Below are 19,018 nucleotides of genomic sequence, written 5' to 3'. Positions count from 1 at the left end.
AAGGAAAGTGGAAGGGCTCAAGTTATTTTTAACCACCGTGTCATAGAAATGCCTTCTCTGTACAGCTTCTCGACATGTGCGTGAAAAACTGTGGCCCCAGCTTCCAGTCTTTAGTTGTGAAGAAAGACTTCTGCAAGGACAAGCTGGTGAAATTGCTGCATCCAAGATACAATCTGCCAGCTGATACACAGGACACAATCTTGGCCTTTATCAGGGTAAGTCAACTGTAAATAGGGGGATATATACATAGTAAATATTTAATGATACAACCCGGTGATGGGCTGGAAGGGGGTTCATGGGAGCCGCTTGTGAAAATGTCCTTTGATGCACTTGCTACTTTTGCAAGTGCAGCCGGGAGTGGGAGGTGGAGGGAGAGGAGCAGAAAGGGGGCATGGAAAGGCCCCTTTGGATACCCCCTACCCTGACTGCTGGATGTGTTCCTTCCCCAGCTGCACTGAAGGAGAAAAGTGAAAGGGAGCTTTAAAGCTTTCTCTGTCTTGTTCCCGCTGCTTAGAGTGCAGGCCAAGGGAGTAGGTAGCTCATGTGGAGGGCTTCAGGCACATGTGTAGTAGAAGAACCCCTCTAGAAGGAGGTTCTTTTCTTCCCTGACCCACTGACATCATCTTCAGCCTTGGAACCAATTCCTCCAACCAACAGAAATCCTGCATTTTTCAAGGTGTCTAGTAGGTGGGTGGACAAGGAAAGGAAGAGAGGCAGCCACCTGGGGAGTGGAGGTTCAAGCCATGTGGCTTCTCCCAGCAAAGAATTCTGGGTCTCAAACATAAAAAGGTTTTGATTTCTCTCACCAATGATTTTTCAAAAACAGACCTGGGCCTACGGGTTCCAAGGAACCGTGGATGTGAGTGAAGTGAAGGAAGTGTATCTGGAACTGCTAAAGAAAGGAGTGCAGTTTCCATCCTCTGATGCCAACCCAGGGACACACAAGGTCAGCACAACATTCGTCACTGTTAATCAAAGTTAATTGCAAGAGCTTTATGTACAAAGAAGGTGTGTTGATTGTCATTAGTTATTATGTTGGAAACCATGAAAATCCTGCTCACATACTCGGGAAATCAGTCACACATTCTGTCCTGAAGTATATATATTTTTAAACTAGATAATAGTGCTTTTTATTATAAAAAAAGTTTGGGGGATCGGTTGTCTGACAGGAAAGATAAATCTCTGAGTTTTTTAAAGCTAGCTAAGAGATTTGGGCATTCAATTCCCATCCAAATGCATGGCAATTGAGTGTCCAAATCTCTTAGTCATTCTGGAAAGTCTGAGCCAAAATGTGTATGATTTGCATGAAGGTGCCCAATGATTCAGAATGTGAGCATTATCTGGGTTCAATTTGGAATTGGGAGAGGTAGGGAAGTCTAATAAAAAGGTCTTTACTATATAAGACTCTACCCATCTCTTTGTACAGTCTACAAAATAATTTGCAACCTTGTGGATAAAGACTCTGTCTTTACTATTTAAGTTGATCGAAAGTATGTGTAGATCTGGAAAATGACCCTCTCTCAATATGGCTTGAGCAATCCATACCAGCTCTATGTGCAGCAAGATCCATTCCTTCCAATTTCCTATGACTTGGAAGAGCTTTCACAAGAGTTTTGAGAAGAGTGAAACCATCAGGTGGAACGTTGCAATTATGGATTTAGAATCTTCTAGTCAGCCCAGGCAGAAGTGATTCAAAACTATTGTGAGTCTGGCCTGATGATTAGATAGTGGAGTATAGGAAAGGCAGTGTGTGACGGGTTGGATCACAGAAACCCCCTTGGGAGCTGCCACCCGATGTGCAAAGACTACCCCTGCTTCTGCTTTCCCTGCCAGCTCAGGACTCCAGCACCCTGTCTTGCTGAGCCAGACACTCCCGTCTGGCTCCAGACACAGACCCAGGGTCTGAATCACTTGTCCCAAAGCTGCAAGTTTACCTGAAAACAGCTCGCAGTAGCGTGCTTGTCTTTAGCACTCAGATGCCCAACTCCCAATGGGGTCTAAACCCAGATAAATCCGTTTTACCCTGCATAAAGCTTATGCAGGGCAAACTCATAAATTGTTCGCCCTCTATAACACTGAGAGAGAGATATGCACAGTTGTTTGCTCCCCCAGGTATTAATACATACTCTGAGTAAATTACTAAATAAAAAGTGATTTTATTAAATACAGACAGTAGGATTTAAGTGGTTCAAAGTAGTAACAGACAGAACAAAGTAAGTCACCAAGCAAAATAAAATAAAATGCGCAAATCTATGCCTAATCAAACTAAATACAGATAATCTCACCCTCAGAGATGTTTCAGTAAGTTTTTCTCAGACTGGACACCTTCCAGGCCTGGGCACAATTCTTTCCCCTGGTACAGCTCTTGTTGCGGCTCAGGTGGTAGCTAGGGGATTCTTCATGATGGCTTCTCTCCTTCTCTGTTCTCTTCCCCCCTTTATATATCTTTTGCATAAGGCGGGAACTCTTTGTCTCTCTGGGTTTCCACCCACCCTCACTGGAAAAGCACCAGGTTAAAGATGGATTCCAGTTCAGGTGACATGATCACATGTCACTGCAAGACTTCATTACTCACTTGCCAGCACACACATATACAGGAAGACTCACAGGTAAATACAGCCATCTGCAGACAATGGGAGTCATCAAGATTCCAAACCATCATTAATGGTCCACACTTTACACAATTACAATAGGCCCTCAGAGTTACATTTTATATTTCTAGTTTTAGATACAAGAGTGGTACATTTATACAAATCAGATGATCACATTCAGTAGATTATAAGCTTTGGAATGATACCTTACAAGAGACCTTTTGCATGAGGCATATCCCAGTTACTTACATTCACTTATTACCGTATTTTCTCTAAAACTATCTCAGTTACATTATATTGACTTATTATCAAGTTTTTTATAAAACCATATAGTCTGCACAACGTCACACAGTGTATTTTGACTAAGGCTATTCAGCCGAGGCTATGTGCTGACTAGATAATTATTTCTTTTTGACTAGATAATTATTTCTTCCCCTATCCAGATGTAACTGTGGGAATGAATGTCTTCTAAAGCTCTGGTCCTGCGCCCACTGAAGTCAATGGCAAAGCTCTAATGACTTCAATAGTGCAAGAACAGAACCTATGTACAGAATTTGGCCCAGAGTGCTTAAGGTTGAAAGAGCTTAAGCATAGTGTCTGATGCAGGCCTTCAGTTTAATCCAAAATGCACACAAGGTTTCTTGCATTTCCAGCTCTGGGATCCAGAAACACCTACTCCCCTCTCAGTTCATCTCCCAGACAAGCATTCCTAGACCCTTTCTTCTTACAGCTTCTGCTTTCCTAGTGTGGCGCCATCACCAGCCACACCTAATTTTTTCCCCCAGAGCAGGGTTCTTGTGCAGTGAGGACTGACACCTGTTAATTCCCGTTCCAAAGAAAGTAATAGAATTCTCTCACTAAAGATGGGCTGATCTCTGCGCCTGGTCACAGAGGCATAACTCATGCTTCGCCATTCACACTCCTTCCTCTGATGGATTCATTTGCTAACAAACCAGTTGAAAGGAAACCTGGATCCCAAGTCTGATTTTTATTCCAAAACAGTTATTGGTTTTACTGGAGTGAATAGAACTCACTCGGATAACTCCGTCTAAGCCTTCCTCCCTGGTAGTGTTGCAGCACTGATTATGAGGAGGCTAATGCGCTGTTTTCTAGTCTGATAATGATGCTTTGTAGCGCTGTCATCTGGATGTCCGTGTCAATTCCCAGGTTAAACAAAAACTCTCTTCATATCGTATAGCAGCGAGCTTCGTCTTGGCCCTCTGAAAAGCCACCGCCTCCTTCTGCTGTCTCTGTGAAAAGTACTCCAGTGCCTCGTCCTTCAGCTCCAACAATAACATTGACTTCTGAACAGGTACAGGACAGTCTTTCTTTCAAAATATGCTGACTAAGCGTCTGTCATCATGATTCCCTGGCCTGTATAGGATATAATATTAGAGGCTGCTGCAAGGAAAATCTCCATTAGCTCAAGCAGTATAGGCTTTTGTTGACAGTCCGGGGCTGAATCCCTGGTCCATTACCATAATGTTTTTATTTTGTTAGAAAATTTTACACATTCATGTGCCAGATCTTAGTAGAGGCCAGGAAACGAGATTGCACAACTGCCAGGGAGCTGCTCGATTGGAAAGTAGAAATCTTTGCTTGAGTACGTGTATTTCTAATGCTCTTAGAAAGGATACTGTGGTGCAAATTAGTAAGAAAAGAGGGCAATTCAAAGACTGAAGGAAAGGGTAAAGAAAACTTTTGCATGACAGACAATGTGAAGAAATTATTTTTAAAAGTCAGAAAGAAATGGACAAGCCAGTTTGTCTGCTTAATAGTAATAGGACTTAACTGTAAAGGAGAGAAATAGCAGCACTGCACTCCACAGAGCTAGGTTTGAGATCCACTGCCTTATAGTGATGATATAAAACCGGACTAACTCCATTAACGTCCATGGATAGGGCCCTACCAAATTCACTGTCCATTTTGATCAATTTCACAGCCAGTGTTTTCAAATTGGTCAATTTCACATTTTCGGCTGTTTACATTTGAAATTTAACGGTGTTGTAACCGTGGGGGTCCCAACCCAAAAGGTACTTGGAGGTGGGTCTGATCTCTGATCTCTTTATTCCCCCCGCAGCAGCCCCGCAGAAGGACAAGTCCTGTCCCTTCCCAGCTCAGTGGGGACTTGCAGCTAGGAGCCCCCTGGCTCGGGCGCTCCCAGCAGCAGGGGGAGATCGGACCCACGTCCACAAGCCTCCTCCAGTGGCAGGAATCTCTGGGGCTGCTGCCCAGCACTGGAGCTTCCTGCAGCAGGAGGAGGCACTTGGAGGTGGGTCTGATCTCTGCCTGAGAGCTGCTGTGCAGAGGAAGAACAAGTCCTGTCCCTCCCCAGTCCGGCGGGGACTTGCAGCTAGGAGCCCCTGGGCTGGGGTGCTCACAGCAGCAAAGGGGAGATCAGATTTCAGGAGGAAGGGCTTATTTCATGGTCCGTGACACGTTTTTCACGTGAAATTGGTAGGACCCTATCCATGGAGTATCATCTGTGTAAAGGCTGGAGTAAGGCAGTGCTGATCAGGCCCATAGTATATCTGCTAAAAGAGCAAGCAGGACCATATATGTGGAAAACATTGTGTTTTCTGTACTTGCACATATAACATTCCATTGCACTGAACAGATTGGGAAGCTGTACAGCGAATTGGATATGGCGAAAATGAATACGAAAGTCATGTCAGCGATATTAACGGAAAATGTTCCCGGCTCTGAGAATCTTGACGATATGGAGCTCTTACAGGTGCAGTACAACATTTTTGCTAGGAGTTCGTTGATGGCTTGGTTATGGTTTATTTTAAAAATGTACATTGTGCCCATCCTTGTTGCATCTGGGTTCATATTGCAAAGTGAAAACAAACACCTTTTGTCAACCCTTGATGTTGATCTAGCTTTCTCTTGCCTCTATTGTGTCCACCTGCTAGGAAGACAGGCAGGAAAGGACAAGTTCATCTTGCAGTGAAAACCGTAACTCTAATGGATTGCTCAGGAATGAATTACAGAGTTGAGGGTCATCTCTCAAGAATGCCCTGCCACTCAGACCCAGGTGTTCAATTCAGAGAGCAAGAACATGCCAACTGAATGCAACTGCCCCATGGGAAAACAGATGGCGATAAGGTTACTGTAACAGTAGGGTCCCAGGCCTTTCAGGGCTCTGGGTGTCATCACCAATACTTTGAAGGTAGACCGAGAGCCAGTGCAGAATATAGAGTGCTGGTTTTAAGTGCTCACCTTAAAAGAGGAGCAGTTGTGTGATTCATTAGCTGAAGTTACACATAGGCTTCAAGTTCCATTAGTCCAGCCTGGAGATGACAAAGCTGATGCATTGTCTCCAGTTTCTTCTTTTCCTAGTACTGGTTTTTCTATGTATACGCTGCATTTTTAAATGCCCACTCTAGAAGCAAAATCCTAGTGCCTCAGCAATTTAATTATCTGCCCGTGGAAATGCTTGATTCAGCCACAGGTTTCACAAGGATCATGTAAACCTGGTTCTCATGTAGTTCCCCTGTGTTTTAAGCTTCTCTTCAAATGCTAGGATGAAGGAAACATTCTGTCAATGAGAATTTTATTACGCCTTCACTTGGTTTGGCTAATCTACCTTCCAGCAACTTTTAGAATGGACATGCCTTAAGCATAGCTTCCGTTGGCCAATGGAAAATTCTCCCTGAGCCAAGGGAATCCTCCACTGGTATGGGCTGGTGTACTGGCTCTTACGCCACCCTTGGCCTCCAGTGCAGGATGCACGGCAGGGAAATAGAGGTCTCTGGCTGCAATATGTTGTATTGGGGAACCAGTCCCAGAATTGGGGGTGACCAAAGTAGCCACCAGATGCCAGGATGTGGCCTAAATTCATTAAAAAATTGGAAGAAAATCCACTTAAATTAAAATCTAAAACGAAGCAATTTCACAATGGCAAAGAGTAGTTCTCCATCTGTTCATTACTGCCTTTTTTTTTTTTTTTTTGAAGTCCCATGTCATATACTTCCGCTGTAATATTTATGAGCTGATACATTCAAGCACTAAAACAATATGATTTTTTAAAACTTCACAATTAAATCTGTCTCCAGCACAATAGATTGTGGATTTTTCAAGGTTTGAGTTGCAAGAGAAGGCGTTACAAACCTCTCTGGTAAATAATATGCTTTTTTTTATAAAGGTTGTCTGCCTAAATATTTACTGTACACAATAGACTTAATGGCTTCTCTGAAATGAGGAAGGGTTTAAAAATTCCCTTGGTGTGCATTTTCAAATGATCTTGGTTCACATTGACTATACGCAGTAATTATGCCTGCAAAGAAGCAGAGGACTCTACCCAGTAATAATTTTAAAAAATTATCTCAACTTTCATGTTCTTCAAGTTAATTTTCTCCCCCAGCTAACATAAAAATATTGAAAAAAACATATTTAAACACAGTGCAAAGGGATTGACTGGGCCTAATAAACACCAGGGATCTAGGAGCTAAGTTCTTCACTCATCTTAAGGGAAAACAAAGCAACCGGAAAGAAAGTTGGATAGCCTACAAAAGTATGAGGCCTACAAAACTCTCTCAGCAATGGTTTAGCCCTCGAGTCCCACACTTCTTGTACACGGAGCAGCAATCTGCACCGAGGTTCCAGCGATGGTGGAGTGTGGTCTAGGGATACGGCAAGGCAATGAGAGTCAGGCCTTCTGGATTCATTTCCGGTTTCACCATGTGACCTTGAATGAGTAATATGACCTCTCTTTGTGCTTCAGTTTACCCAGCTGCAGAATGGATATTACAATCCTTCCCAGCCTCACAGGAATGCGGCTAGACACTTGGGGTACAGCTACAAGGCAAGCAGAAATCCACGTCACAGAGCCCAGACTTACAGATCGGGGCTTGTCCACAGTGCTAGAAATAGCTGTCTAGATATTTGGGCTGGGACTGGAGCTTGGGCTCTGAACACTAGGCTCTGAAGACCATAGGCCCAGGCTCTGAGACTCGCTGCTTTGAGTTTCTGCTTGCCATGTAGATGTACTCTTACTTCTGCTGCTCTCGAGGTGCAAAGTAGCCTTCCTGCTGTTTTAACCAGCCAGTGGAAGATTTCCTCTGTGCAGGGGAATCCTTGAGTGGCATAGAACCGGCAGCTCCCTTCCTGACCCCTGGTGTGATACATGTTACCGTAGGGAAAGAAGATAAGGTCGGGACATGCCCGGCCCTGTTGCTCCCTAGCTGCTACAATGGACCTTCAAGGCCAGAGGCAGATGGGTGAGTATTAGACTGGCTCCAGGATCCAGTGGTCACCTCTTCACAGAATCCTCCTCTTGAACTGCGTCCACTCAGCTCTGTTTGGCCGGTGCCCGTGATCGAGGCCACGGTGTCTAATTTAATTAGTTCTTTGAAAACCTTGGGCAAAGACCCTTGCAAAGGATTATTAGAATGTCTCTGCCTATTTTAAATCGGTTTCTGTTAAGTTTTGGAAGTATATTTTGTAAAAGGAAGAATGTCATCACAAAGTCTGAGGAAGTGCCAGCAGATCTGCCTGCTGGCACTCAAATAGTTAAATTATTGGTCGGGGAAGGGGCAGGGAGTGAATTTCACCATTCATGAAGAAGTGAGTAGAAGCTCATTCCTTTTATATGTGTTTTATGACTGTATTTTCTGTTCCTTCCTGCAACACCCTGAGATCCTTATCACAGCACAAAGTGGCTAGCGAAACAAATGCGAGTTGCTTTTACAAGAATGAAATATGTTCTTTTCTTTGCATCTCAGCCTAGGTCACTCAGTTCAAGGGACTGTGTCCTTGTACAGTAGTAGTTTCATTGCAATTGGTGTAGAACAGAATCCTTTGCTGAAAGAGTTGCATGCTTTAGGACTTAAAGGGAGAATTTTTTTTAACCATGTGTCACCAGAGATCCAGGCTAGTCAGATTAACTGAAACTTAATAATGGGCAAAGTACAGCAATGCAAGTCCCGGCTTACACCGGTGTGGCGTATCTCCACTCAGGGTTTGCACTTGCATAGATACATTTGTGGCTGAAAACCCCATTGTAGACAAGACCTAAGACACCTGAAAACAATAACCCCCAAAATATTAAACTGGCTGAAATAAGTAGTAGTAGTAGTTAATAGAGCAGTTCAAGTTCTTGTATCAACTCTCGCAGCCAGTAAGAGTAGGGAACAAACAAAGCTACTAGATACAGACCCCTTGTGGGGACACTGGAATGTGAGCCCAATTCCTCAGCTGATGTAAACTGTCACAGGTCTATTGACATCACTGTTTTTACACCAGCTGATGACCTGGCTCTCGGAATGCATAATAAACAGCTCTAGTTTCATGGTGTCTAGAGTGCATGCATCTTTTCCTGAGCAAAATCTGGCAAATTTGTGGTTGAGATCAGACATTAAAAGGGCTGCGTCTAAATTCTAGTAGAATTTCCCTTTGTTAGCAGGTCAAAAATCACTTCTGGGCTGATTACCTATACATTGATTAGAGCCCAGTTTCCAGGACTTGATTAGGACTTACGGTGTTGCATCGTCCTTGTGCTGCAATTCTGAACAGAGGTGAATTTCACCCTGAGACACGTAGTTAGGTATACACGCTTTTGAAGCAAAAATGGGCCAGTTTTACAACAAAACCCTCCAGACTCCGTTTGGGTACTGGACTAGGCCCAGGACTCTGGGCTTCAAAATTTATGCTTCCTGCCTGCGTTCCTTCTCGGTTAGCATGGGTGGTTGTTGCTGGCTGAGAAGGATCCCAGCAAGGTGCAGTATCTGCTGTTTATTCCCCAGCCGTACCCAAGAAGGGTGGGAACTTCGCCTACGGAAGCCTAATGGAAAAGTGCATGAGGCCACAACTTAACCCAGGCCAGGGGATCCTCCCCACTTATACATTGGCCTGACATAGTAAGGAGTGCACCTCCTGCCATGAGGTCCAAATCAGGAGCAAAGGTGTCTACCCCCACAGATCCCTCAAGGGGTCTTGTTGGGAGAGCAGGGAGCATTCTCATAAACATGAGGCCAAGTCTTCCTCCAAATGATCTTTGAAGAAGTCAGATCCAGGCCAGCCTAAACTGACCAGTAGCTCAGCCCAAGAGAATTTAGTATGTCCAGAGTCCCAGAGGCTTAGGGTTAGGGTGTACTCGCCAAACCTGCAATCAATGAGCACCCTAGTGATTGTTCCCACCCAGGGCCAGTGCTACCATTAAGACAAACTAGGCGGTTGCCTAGGGCGCCAAGATTTGGGGGCGCCAAAAAGTGGTGCCCCCAATTTTTTTTTTTTTTTTTTTTTTTTACAGCATTCCTGGGCTGGGCTGCCGGCGGCGCGCTGACACGTGCGGCTCAATCTCCCTCTCCCAGCGCAGCGGCCACTCCACTTCTCTCGCCTCCCAGGCTCACGGCGCCAATCAGCTGTTTGGCGCCACAAGCCTGAGAGGGGAGGAGAATTAGAGCAGGGGCAGCGTGCTCGGGGAGGAGGCAGAGCAGAGATGAGCTGGGGTGGGGAGCTGCCACATGGCTCCCGGGGGGGGGGGGGGAGGGAGATGTCACGGGGGGGTGGCGCCTCAGGGTGGGGGGGGATGGGGAGCTGCCGCAGGGCGGGGGGAGGGGGCGCAAAGTGGAAGTTTCGCCTAGGGCGCGAAACTTCTTTGCCTTGATATTGGCCCTATCATGGTGGAAGAATCCCCATCAGGTTTGCATCCATGTTTCCTTTCTTGCTTCCACACAGACAGGATGATCACTGGCAATGCATCCCTGTTAGGTTGAGGTGCTCACGTGGACAACCGCACAGTGCAGGGCACCTGGACATCTCAAATGTCCAGGATGTACATCAAGAGCCATGAGCAGTTTGAAGGGCTTGTGAAACCTCTCTCCTGTTCACTCAAGGTCACGGTGCCTTCATTATGTGAGACAACATCACAATCAACTCTTACATAACGAACAGGGAAAAATGCGATCCGTCCCCCTGGGTGCAGAAATGTTGAGTCTGTGGAACTGGTGCGTCAACAATCAGATTACCCTGTTGGGCGTCTACCTCCCAGGAAACCAGAATGTGCTGAGAGTGGCTCTCTCAGCAGCCACTTTGTGGTCAATCACGAGTGGGAGCATCACGACACTGGTAAACAATATTTTTGCTCTGTGGGGAATGCCCCACCAAGGACCTGTTTTTCTCCCAAACAGGAAATGCAACATATACTGTTCTGGAGGAGCCCTGGGTCACCACTCACAGAGCAACACTCTACTTCTTCCATGGTCAGATCATCTGAACTATGCCTTCCCTCCACTACTACCCCTGCCTTGAGTCTTGTGGAAGATTTGGCAGGACAGAGCACGCACTATTCTCAATGCCCCAACTGGCCCAGACAGTTGAGGTTTCTAAACCTCCTATGCTTGTCATCTCGAGCACCAATCATTATTCCTACATTTTCTGATCTCCTGACTCAAGGGAGCAGCAAAATCAGGCATCCCAACCCACGGGCGCTTCATCTCAGAGCCTAGTTTTGTCCTTAGAGCAATTGTGTTCTGAAGCTGTATAGAACATCCTTTCTAGCAGTTGGAAGGAGTCCACTAGGAGATGTTATCTAGCCAAGTGTAAACATTTCTCTGTTTGGGTGTATCAAAGGCGTATTTCTCCAGAAGCCACAGATATTCCTCTCATTCTGGATTACATTCTTTCCTTGAAGACAGCAGGCTTGCTCATCCATTCCTTACGGGTCCACATGGCAGCCATCAATGCATACCATCTGCCTATACAGGGCTACTCAATCTTCACGCACCCTCTGACTAGCAAATTCTGGAAAGGCCTAATCAGAACTTTTTGCACCTATAAAAAAGCCTACTCTTCAATGGGATTTGCACCTTGTTCTCTCACTAGGCCTCCTTTTGAATAATTAGCCTCCTGCTCCATGTCTCTCCTATCCATGAAGGTTGCATTCCTGGTAGCCACCACCTCAGCCAGGAAGGCTGGTGAACTTGGGGCGTTGATGGCAGATCCCCCTTACACTATAGTGCCTAAGGACAAGGTTTCATTATGTTTACACACTAAATTCACCGGCTCCACAGTAGTCTGAGTTTCACCTGAACCAGTCTATCCACTTACCAGTGTTCTTCCCAAATCCTCATCCATCCTCAGAAGAAAGGAGGTTCCATTCTCTTGACATTGGATGAGCCGCAGCCTTTTACCTGCAGACAATGAAAACACACGGGAAATCCCATAGACTATTTGTCGCCATATTGGAACGGGTCTGGTTATATCCGCTGAAAGAATCTCAAAACGGATCTGGGGCTGTGTTTTGCTCTGCTATCAGCTGCCTAATTGTCTCTTTCCACAAGAGAGCAAGCAGTGTCTACAGTACTGCTTCGAGGAGTGCCTCTTCTTGATATTTGTGAGACAGCTACGCGGAGCTCAGTCCATGTGTTTGTGAGACACTCTGCATGGGTACAGGACTCCTCTACGGCTGCATCTTTTGGAATAGCAGTCCTTCATACAGGTCTGCCATCTATTACCTCACACCCTCCTCCTATTTAAGTACTACTTGTCAGTCACCCACATTGGAATACATATAGGGACTAGCACTCGAAAAAGAAGAGAAAGTTACTTGCCTGATAGTAACTGGAAGTTCTTGGAGATGTGTGGTCCTTATCTGTATTCCACTACCTTGACCTCCTTCCATTAAAACAACAAGGAGTCCGGTGGCACTTTAAAGACTAACGGATTTATTTGGGCATAAGCTTTTGTTGGTAAAAAACCCACTTGTTCAGATGCAGGGGTTTTTTACCCATGAAAGCTTATGCCCAAATAAATCTGTTAGTCTTTAAGGTGCCACCGGACTCCTTGTTGTTTTTGTGGATACAGGCTAACACGGCTACCCTCTGATACTTGACCTCCTTTCACTGTGCTTCAGATCTTCTCTGATTTGCAGTGAAGAAGGAACTGGAAAGGCGGTTGGTCCACCCTGCCCTTTATCTCCTCAGTCAGAGGCACGAGTAAACCAGGGCAGATGTGCAGGCTAATGGACACTGCTTTCGAAATTCTCTGGCTCCAGGCACGTAGAACCCATGCATACCCACAGTGGAACATGAATAGGGACCGAACCTCTAGTTACTATAAAGTAAGTGACTTTCTCTTTATGGAAGAGGATGACTTTCCAGAAATGAGGCTGGGTTATGAGTTGGGGTAGGAGTGCTGGTCATGGTGATAGCAATTATCAGCCGCATTTTGTAGGAAGTTTGCCAGAAAGGGACTTGAGAATCAAATATAAGGGATTTGGGGCTCACCCTTTAAACTGTATGTGGTCATGTGAATTAGACAGTGCATTACCCTTGCGTCTCCAGCACCCAAAAGTTTTATAATTCTCCTCCCAAACTGACAAATATGAGAAACCACAATGATGATGGTTTTGTTTTTTTTCCCGGAAAGAAACTGTACAAGATATGTCGGGTGATGCAGGAAAGGATCGTGGAACTGCTGGTGGCAGTGGAGAATGAAGATGTGATAGCTGAATTAATACAAGCGAATGAAGATCTGAATAACGTCCTCCTGGGCCATGAAAGGTAAATTTATTAGTGAAACCAGAACCTCTCTTTTCCACTTTGGTCTCAGTAACAGGTTCTCCTGACTGGGCCGACCAAATCTGTTACATTTTTTTTTAACACTCAAGTATGATGTTTATGTCATAGTGCAGGGAAGCTGCACCTGTATTCCCCCTCCAAGGTCCAGCAAGGGCACCCACTCTCAGGCATCCAGCTTCCCAGCAATCACCTCCCTTGGGCAGAGACACGTCTCTATCACTTCTAACCGGAGTGTTGCCAGGCTGCACAGTTCCCTGCCTGCCCTGTGAATTCCCCAGCAAACTCCTAAGATACTTAAACTTAATTCAGTTAGGTATAACTTAATTCAAGTTTGTCCAGGATATTGCAGGAAACTGTTATATCTGTTGCAGTTTAATCTGCTCTTTCAGGGTGAAATTCACCCTTCTGCAGAGGACTAACATGAGGCATATGGGCCATTTAAGTGCCACTTGAGCTCTGAGGCTTAAATGGTCCATATGACTGGTGCTGGCTGTCTCTAGAGAGATGAATTTCATCCTCCATCAACAAAAGGGAACAGCATATTCCTTTTTGTGTTGTACTTCTATTTATCCGCTGAGCTTGTCTCTCCAGGCACTTGAGAAGCAGCAGACAGGTTAAAATTTGTAGAAGGGTCCCTAGAATACCAGCTTGCAGGGTAAACCAAAGTACTAGCGTAGCTGGGAATAATAAAGCAAGAGGAAAGAAACAGACTCTGAGTCCTTCTGTTAGCATGGGACTCGGATACAGTGGATTTGGCTTCAGTCAATTATGAGCTCTCTTTGTTCCTTTGGTTACCCACATGCTGAGCTTAACTGCAGCATGCACATGCTCCTAGGGAAGACAGACAGTTTTACTGCAGGCATCGGCCAAAAAGTGGAGTTCCTGCTTCCTTTAAAGGATCACATGCGACTCTCCACAGTAGCAAACAAGTGATTCTTCCCCCCCCCCGCCCCCCCGCAGGCACAAATAGGTATTATTTCACACAAGGAAATCCTGGATGCTTGAGGTGTTGACATCTGCATTTATTTACTTATTGATTTCATCAGTGGGATAACTAGGGCTTAGAAAATACCAGAATTTCAGCATTTCCCAAGCAACAAATAACAGAGATCATCCTGGTATATGATTAGTCTTAGCTGTGAATGGATGGCTTTCGTAACCAGAGGTGAGATGACTGTGTTCTAAAAACCATTCTACAGCACCATGTGGGTTGGGGAACAAATTGAAGGCTTGTGCTTCCCACATAGGGAAAATTAAGCCTTTCAAGGAACATTGAACTCTTTGGTTTTTGGGCTGGGCAGAGTGGAGTGCACTGATGAGACCACACACTTCCTCATCCATCAGCTTTGATGGCCCATCAGTTATGGTGGCCCACCAGTAGATTGTCATCAAGAAGACCAACTTCTTGCATATTTAACACTTCACAGGAAACCACAAATTTCTGGCAGGCCTTGGAGACATGTCATCCTGCCACATACTCTGTTCAGTCACTCACTGCTGAGGGACTGGCAAAGGAGGGCATATTAGAGGACAGTGGGGTGACCTGGGAGAAGGAGAGTAGAATAAAGAGGAGTTGCAATGACCAGGAAAGGGAAAAGGAACAGAGTGGGGTAAGGGAGGGGAGGAAAGCTCCAATTAATGCCTCGTCCTTGTTTGCCTTCTGTCGGTTCCAGTTTATTTCAGAAGAACTTTGATTAACGTCTTCACACCACAATCCTTAGCGCTGTAACACTTGGAATGTGTGCTCCAGGCATATATCACAAGATTGTTTTTCCATTGTGTGACTTTCTGATACAGGAGCAATTTTTGTGGAAACTCTGAAGCTGCTAACTGCATGAACTGAGAGGCTTTTAAAAGCTGCTTTTAGTGCTGTTAAATCTGTGCAGGTATTGCTGTTCTGTCCCTGTAGTGGGTCTTAGGAAAATCCAAATAAAATGTGTTCCCTTTGGAAAAGAACCCTGACCTCTGAGAATTTGCACAGTGAGCTTTTGGTTGTAGCCGGGATGACAGCATATAGTCAGCAACGGGTATGATGCAACAAAGCTATTAATAAGTAAAATAGATGAACTTTGTTTTTTGGGGGAGAAAGAGGGAGTTAAAGACAAAACAAGAACCCATTCTGGTTACATTAATCTTTAATGGCTCAGTCTGGCTTACAATTTTGGCTTTGGGACTCTCATTAAAGTGCCATGAATATGTTTGGTTCTGTGTTTGTACAGCCCCTAGCACAATGGGTTCATGACTGGCATTCTTAGGCACTACTGCTATACAAATAATTATCATAATAATATACATGTTCAAAATAATAACAGAAGTTAATGAGCATCATGTGGCTTGCACTTGCAGTTAATACTTCAAAATTCCTTGATTTTCTGGTTTTAATTTGGATTATTATTATTATTATTATTATTATTATTATTGTTTGTTGATATTATTATTATTTTATAATTAACTGAGTCTATCCAGAAGAATGCCAAAACATTTTTCAGACTACATAATAGGTTGCTTTTTTTTTATACAGTGTTTTTTCATCAGAGGACCAAAGCATTCTGCAGAGATGGGTGACGTTAATTCATCCACCTGAAATACCTGTGAGGTGAATCAGTAAATATCATTGTCCCTATGTTTACAGCTGCAGAAACTAGTGTCACTCTGAGTTAGTTTCCCAGACCACAAAAGAGCTCTGTGTAAGCTCGAAAGCTTTGTGTCTCTCACCAACAGGAGTTGGTCCAATTAAAGGTATTCCTCGCCCTCCTTGGCTCATTGATTATAATGGCGTTTAGTCAGGGCAGCAGGTTTAAGACTGTCGCAAAGAATGCTGTGGGATCTCTCATGATCAGGAGGAGTCAGTACTCCCGTGCAACATTGTCTACACTAGGAGTTTCCAGACCTGTAATTCGCATTGGGTGCAACTCCATCGGTGGTAGCCCTGGTGGAAGTTGTGGTGTAGAAAAGGCTCAGGCAGGTTCAGATGTTTTTATCCCTGTGTAATTTAACTTAAAGATTCAAGGATTCCAAGCTTGTTCAATACACCCACTTCTAAATAACAGCTCTGCAGAACACCATCCCAAAGGCCAGAGCAGACTTGTCTCTGTTTCATTGTGGATTTACTGACTTGGAAAAACATGGTGATTTTTACACTGAGTAATTATAGCATCCCTTCAGCTGTAGCCTGGGATCTGTCTCAGTTGAAACAAATATTCTGTTGTGTATTACACAGCTGCATGGTTAATACATACTCACCCCTAGTATGTTTCCTTTTAGGCCTATCCATGAGGTATTGTGAACAGAAAGCTTTGCAATTTTAAAAAATCAAAATGTTGCATTAGTGGCATCTTGAAGGTTTCTGACTATATTTTGCACTGACCACTGCTCTGGCAACATCTTAGTTACTATGGCGTATGAAGTAAAGAATGACCACGTTAGAAGCAACAACTTACCAATTACATTGCAAGCCTTGTGTCTCCTTCCAACAAGACAACCAGCCTTCAGAGAGTGTTATCACTTTTGCAAATGCTTCTGTGTGGATAACTTGCGTTTAGTTTTTGCACAGATGTCTTATCTCTGTCACACAGATGCTCTAACGAGTGGAACCAGTGGGTATGCAGTAAACAACGACAATCTTGCCCCATCCTTCCTTCCTTTTTTTTTTATCCTCAAACCTCTTCCAAATGCTTCAGCCAAACTATCGTATTTTCCCAGTGTCATTCTCACAAACTTTCATGCTATTCTTCACAATATTTTATTCAGTTGACTCGTAAGTTTAGTGTTTGTAGCTGCGGGTTATGTTTTACAATTCACTCTTTAAAGAGAGTTTTTCACTTCTTGCCTGAGGAAGTTTGTAATGTTAGTAAAATACAAATGAGTTTCCCTTTTGGTTTCTGTAAATCCTATTTATCCAAATGTTGACCTAGAATCTTCTTAATACTGATGATTAACATTTTTCTTGGAAAGCTGAAACCTCCCCCTGAATTATGAATAATAGCTTGTGGGTATGCCTCAACAAATCCCCGGTGAAACAGTTCACCTGTTGATTGAAAGGGCAAATAATTGCTCATGGGAGTGTGAAATTGGTCAAAGACTATTTTAGCATTCTCATGCAGTAGTACTGTATACATATTTAACTGTCATTTCTGGTTGCAGTTGCATTGTACCTCAAAGCTGCTATACACGTTATTTGCAGTGGTTTCTACTGGCTTGGTTAATATTTGCTACATACGGATTTATTATTTGCTATAGGAAATCCCCAGTATGCCCTTGAATACACAGGTATGTGAGATGCTAAAAATTATATAGGTATGTTTTAACTAGTTGCAGCTGTTTATATACATTTGAGTGGCACTATGACTGCTTTAAGGCAAGTCACGTTGCATTTCCTGTATCTGATTATCAACAAAGATTCTGGGCAGAGTCCCAGTGAAGTTAAGGACAGTGGTCTCTGTGTGTGTAGTCTACTGGCCTGCTGCATGGAACCATGGCTCTAGTGGTTTTGATAACTCTACCATAGTAGTTCTTCCTTATGTCAAGTGACACAGAGCAGTGGTTCTGGTTCTAATATTCCTACTGAGGACATTAGTGTCTGTATGTGCATTTGGCTGGGGCTTGTTAAATACTTTTCTAGATCCTTTTGTAGGATCAGACCTTTGCAGTAACTGCTGGATTCTTATGAATGACACTTTCTTTTTGAGTGATACACCTGGGACGTTTAAGACTCAATTATTGACAATGTACCATTTCCAACAGGTTTTCTCGGAACAGAGTGCGTTTCTTGGAGAATCAGCGAATTCAGCATGAGCAAGCAGAGGTGAGTAGTTAAGGACAAATCCCATCAACTCAGGGTAAGAATCTGGCTAAGATTTTATAAACCGGAGTTTTTCCTCTTATTTGTTACAACAAATGTGCTCTTGTGACCTAAGGAATTCTATTTGCTTGCTATCCTCTGTTGGATTCAATATTCTGTCTCCAACAGAGGATAATGTTGCTCTATTAATTTGCAAGAGTTCCACTTACAGAATCTCATTTTGTAGCACAAGTATCAATTTACTTTCAAATATAACATGGAGAATAGGAAAGGACAACTGAAAAAGAGAGAAAATCTATTCAAATGCAGTTTTATTACCTCTATTGCTGCGTACTAGATTCAATTCTAATCTCTCACATGATGTGAAGAGATTTGTTTCTTTTCATCTGTAGTCTTATTTTTCACTTATTGTCTCTAGGGGCATTTATGAAGCTGGAAAATGAATTTTTAAAGGCTACTTTTCTCCCATCACTGCTCCTATTTTATTAACCATGCTGGCCCTAATAGTGATACACACGTTTTACCTTGTACAAAGCCAAAATTAACTCCGTTTCCTTTACATCCTGCATGAGGCTGATTATATTGTGATTGAAATATAGTCCATAATTATTACAGGAAGGTAGTAATCAATTTGGGTTTTTTGATGAAACGCTCCTATAACTGGCTTCTATTTGTAGTCAGATAGTCCATTGGTAGTGTCTGACTTTTGGATGGGTTAATAGTCCAAAATGAGCCAGTTTGCAGATTATGTAGCTCATTCACAAGTCCCCAAGTTTAAAAGAAATTTGTTTTCACTAGTGCTAACAAAGCACTTTTATATCAAACATGTGATATAGTTAATTCCCTTCTGATTTCATTCTTAACTCTATTAAGACACACCTGGGCTTAAATTGCAGCAAGGGAGGTTCAGGTTGGATATTAGGAAAATCTTCCTAAGTGTCAGGAATAAATTGCCTAGGGAGGTTGTGGAATCTCTATCATTAGAGATTTTAAGAGCAGCCTATACAAACACCTATCAGGGATGGTCTAGCTAATACTTAGTCCCACCATGAGTGCAGGGGACTGGACTAGGTGACCTGTCAAGGTCCTTTCCAGTCTTATGA

General features: G+C 43.7%; 1 protein-coding gene across 3 annotated transcripts in view; it reads left to right on the top strand.

The window, feature by feature from the left end:
• Window positions 1-19,018, top strand: part of TOM1L1 (target of myb1 like 1 membrane trafficking protein) — a 38,680-nt gene that overhangs the window by 11,116 nt on the left and 8,546 nt on the right. Inside the window, exons 4-10 of one of the 3 annotated variants that reach the window (XM_054047977.1) lie at window positions 66-215; window positions 827-946; window positions 3,793-3,903; window positions 5,209-5,325; window positions 12,963-13,096; window positions 15,636-15,710; window positions 17,858-17,918. In XM_054047977.1, coding sequence (XP_053903952.1) covers window positions 66-215; window positions 827-946; window positions 3,793-3,903; window positions 5,209-5,325; window positions 12,963-13,096; window positions 15,636-15,710; window positions 17,858-17,918 — 768 coding nt within the window. Of the gene's footprint in view, window positions 1-65; window positions 216-826; window positions 947-3,789; window positions 3,904-5,208; window positions 5,326-12,962; window positions 13,097-15,635; window positions 15,711-17,857; window positions 17,919-19,018 lie in introns of all 3 variants that reach the window. The other 2 variants (XM_054047975.1, XM_054047978.1) reach the window with 2 other exon arrangements.

The sequence above is a fragment of the Malaclemys terrapin genome, chromosome 13 (genome assembly GCF_027887155.1).
Source record: "Malaclemys terrapin pileata isolate rMalTer1 chromosome 13, rMalTer1.hap1, whole genome shotgun sequence".
NCBI lineage: Eukaryota > Metazoa > Chordata > Testudines > Emydidae > Malaclemys > Malaclemys terrapin.
The sequence above is the reverse complement of the archived record's forward strand: the minus strand, read 5'-3'. Positions and strand labels throughout refer to the sequence as shown.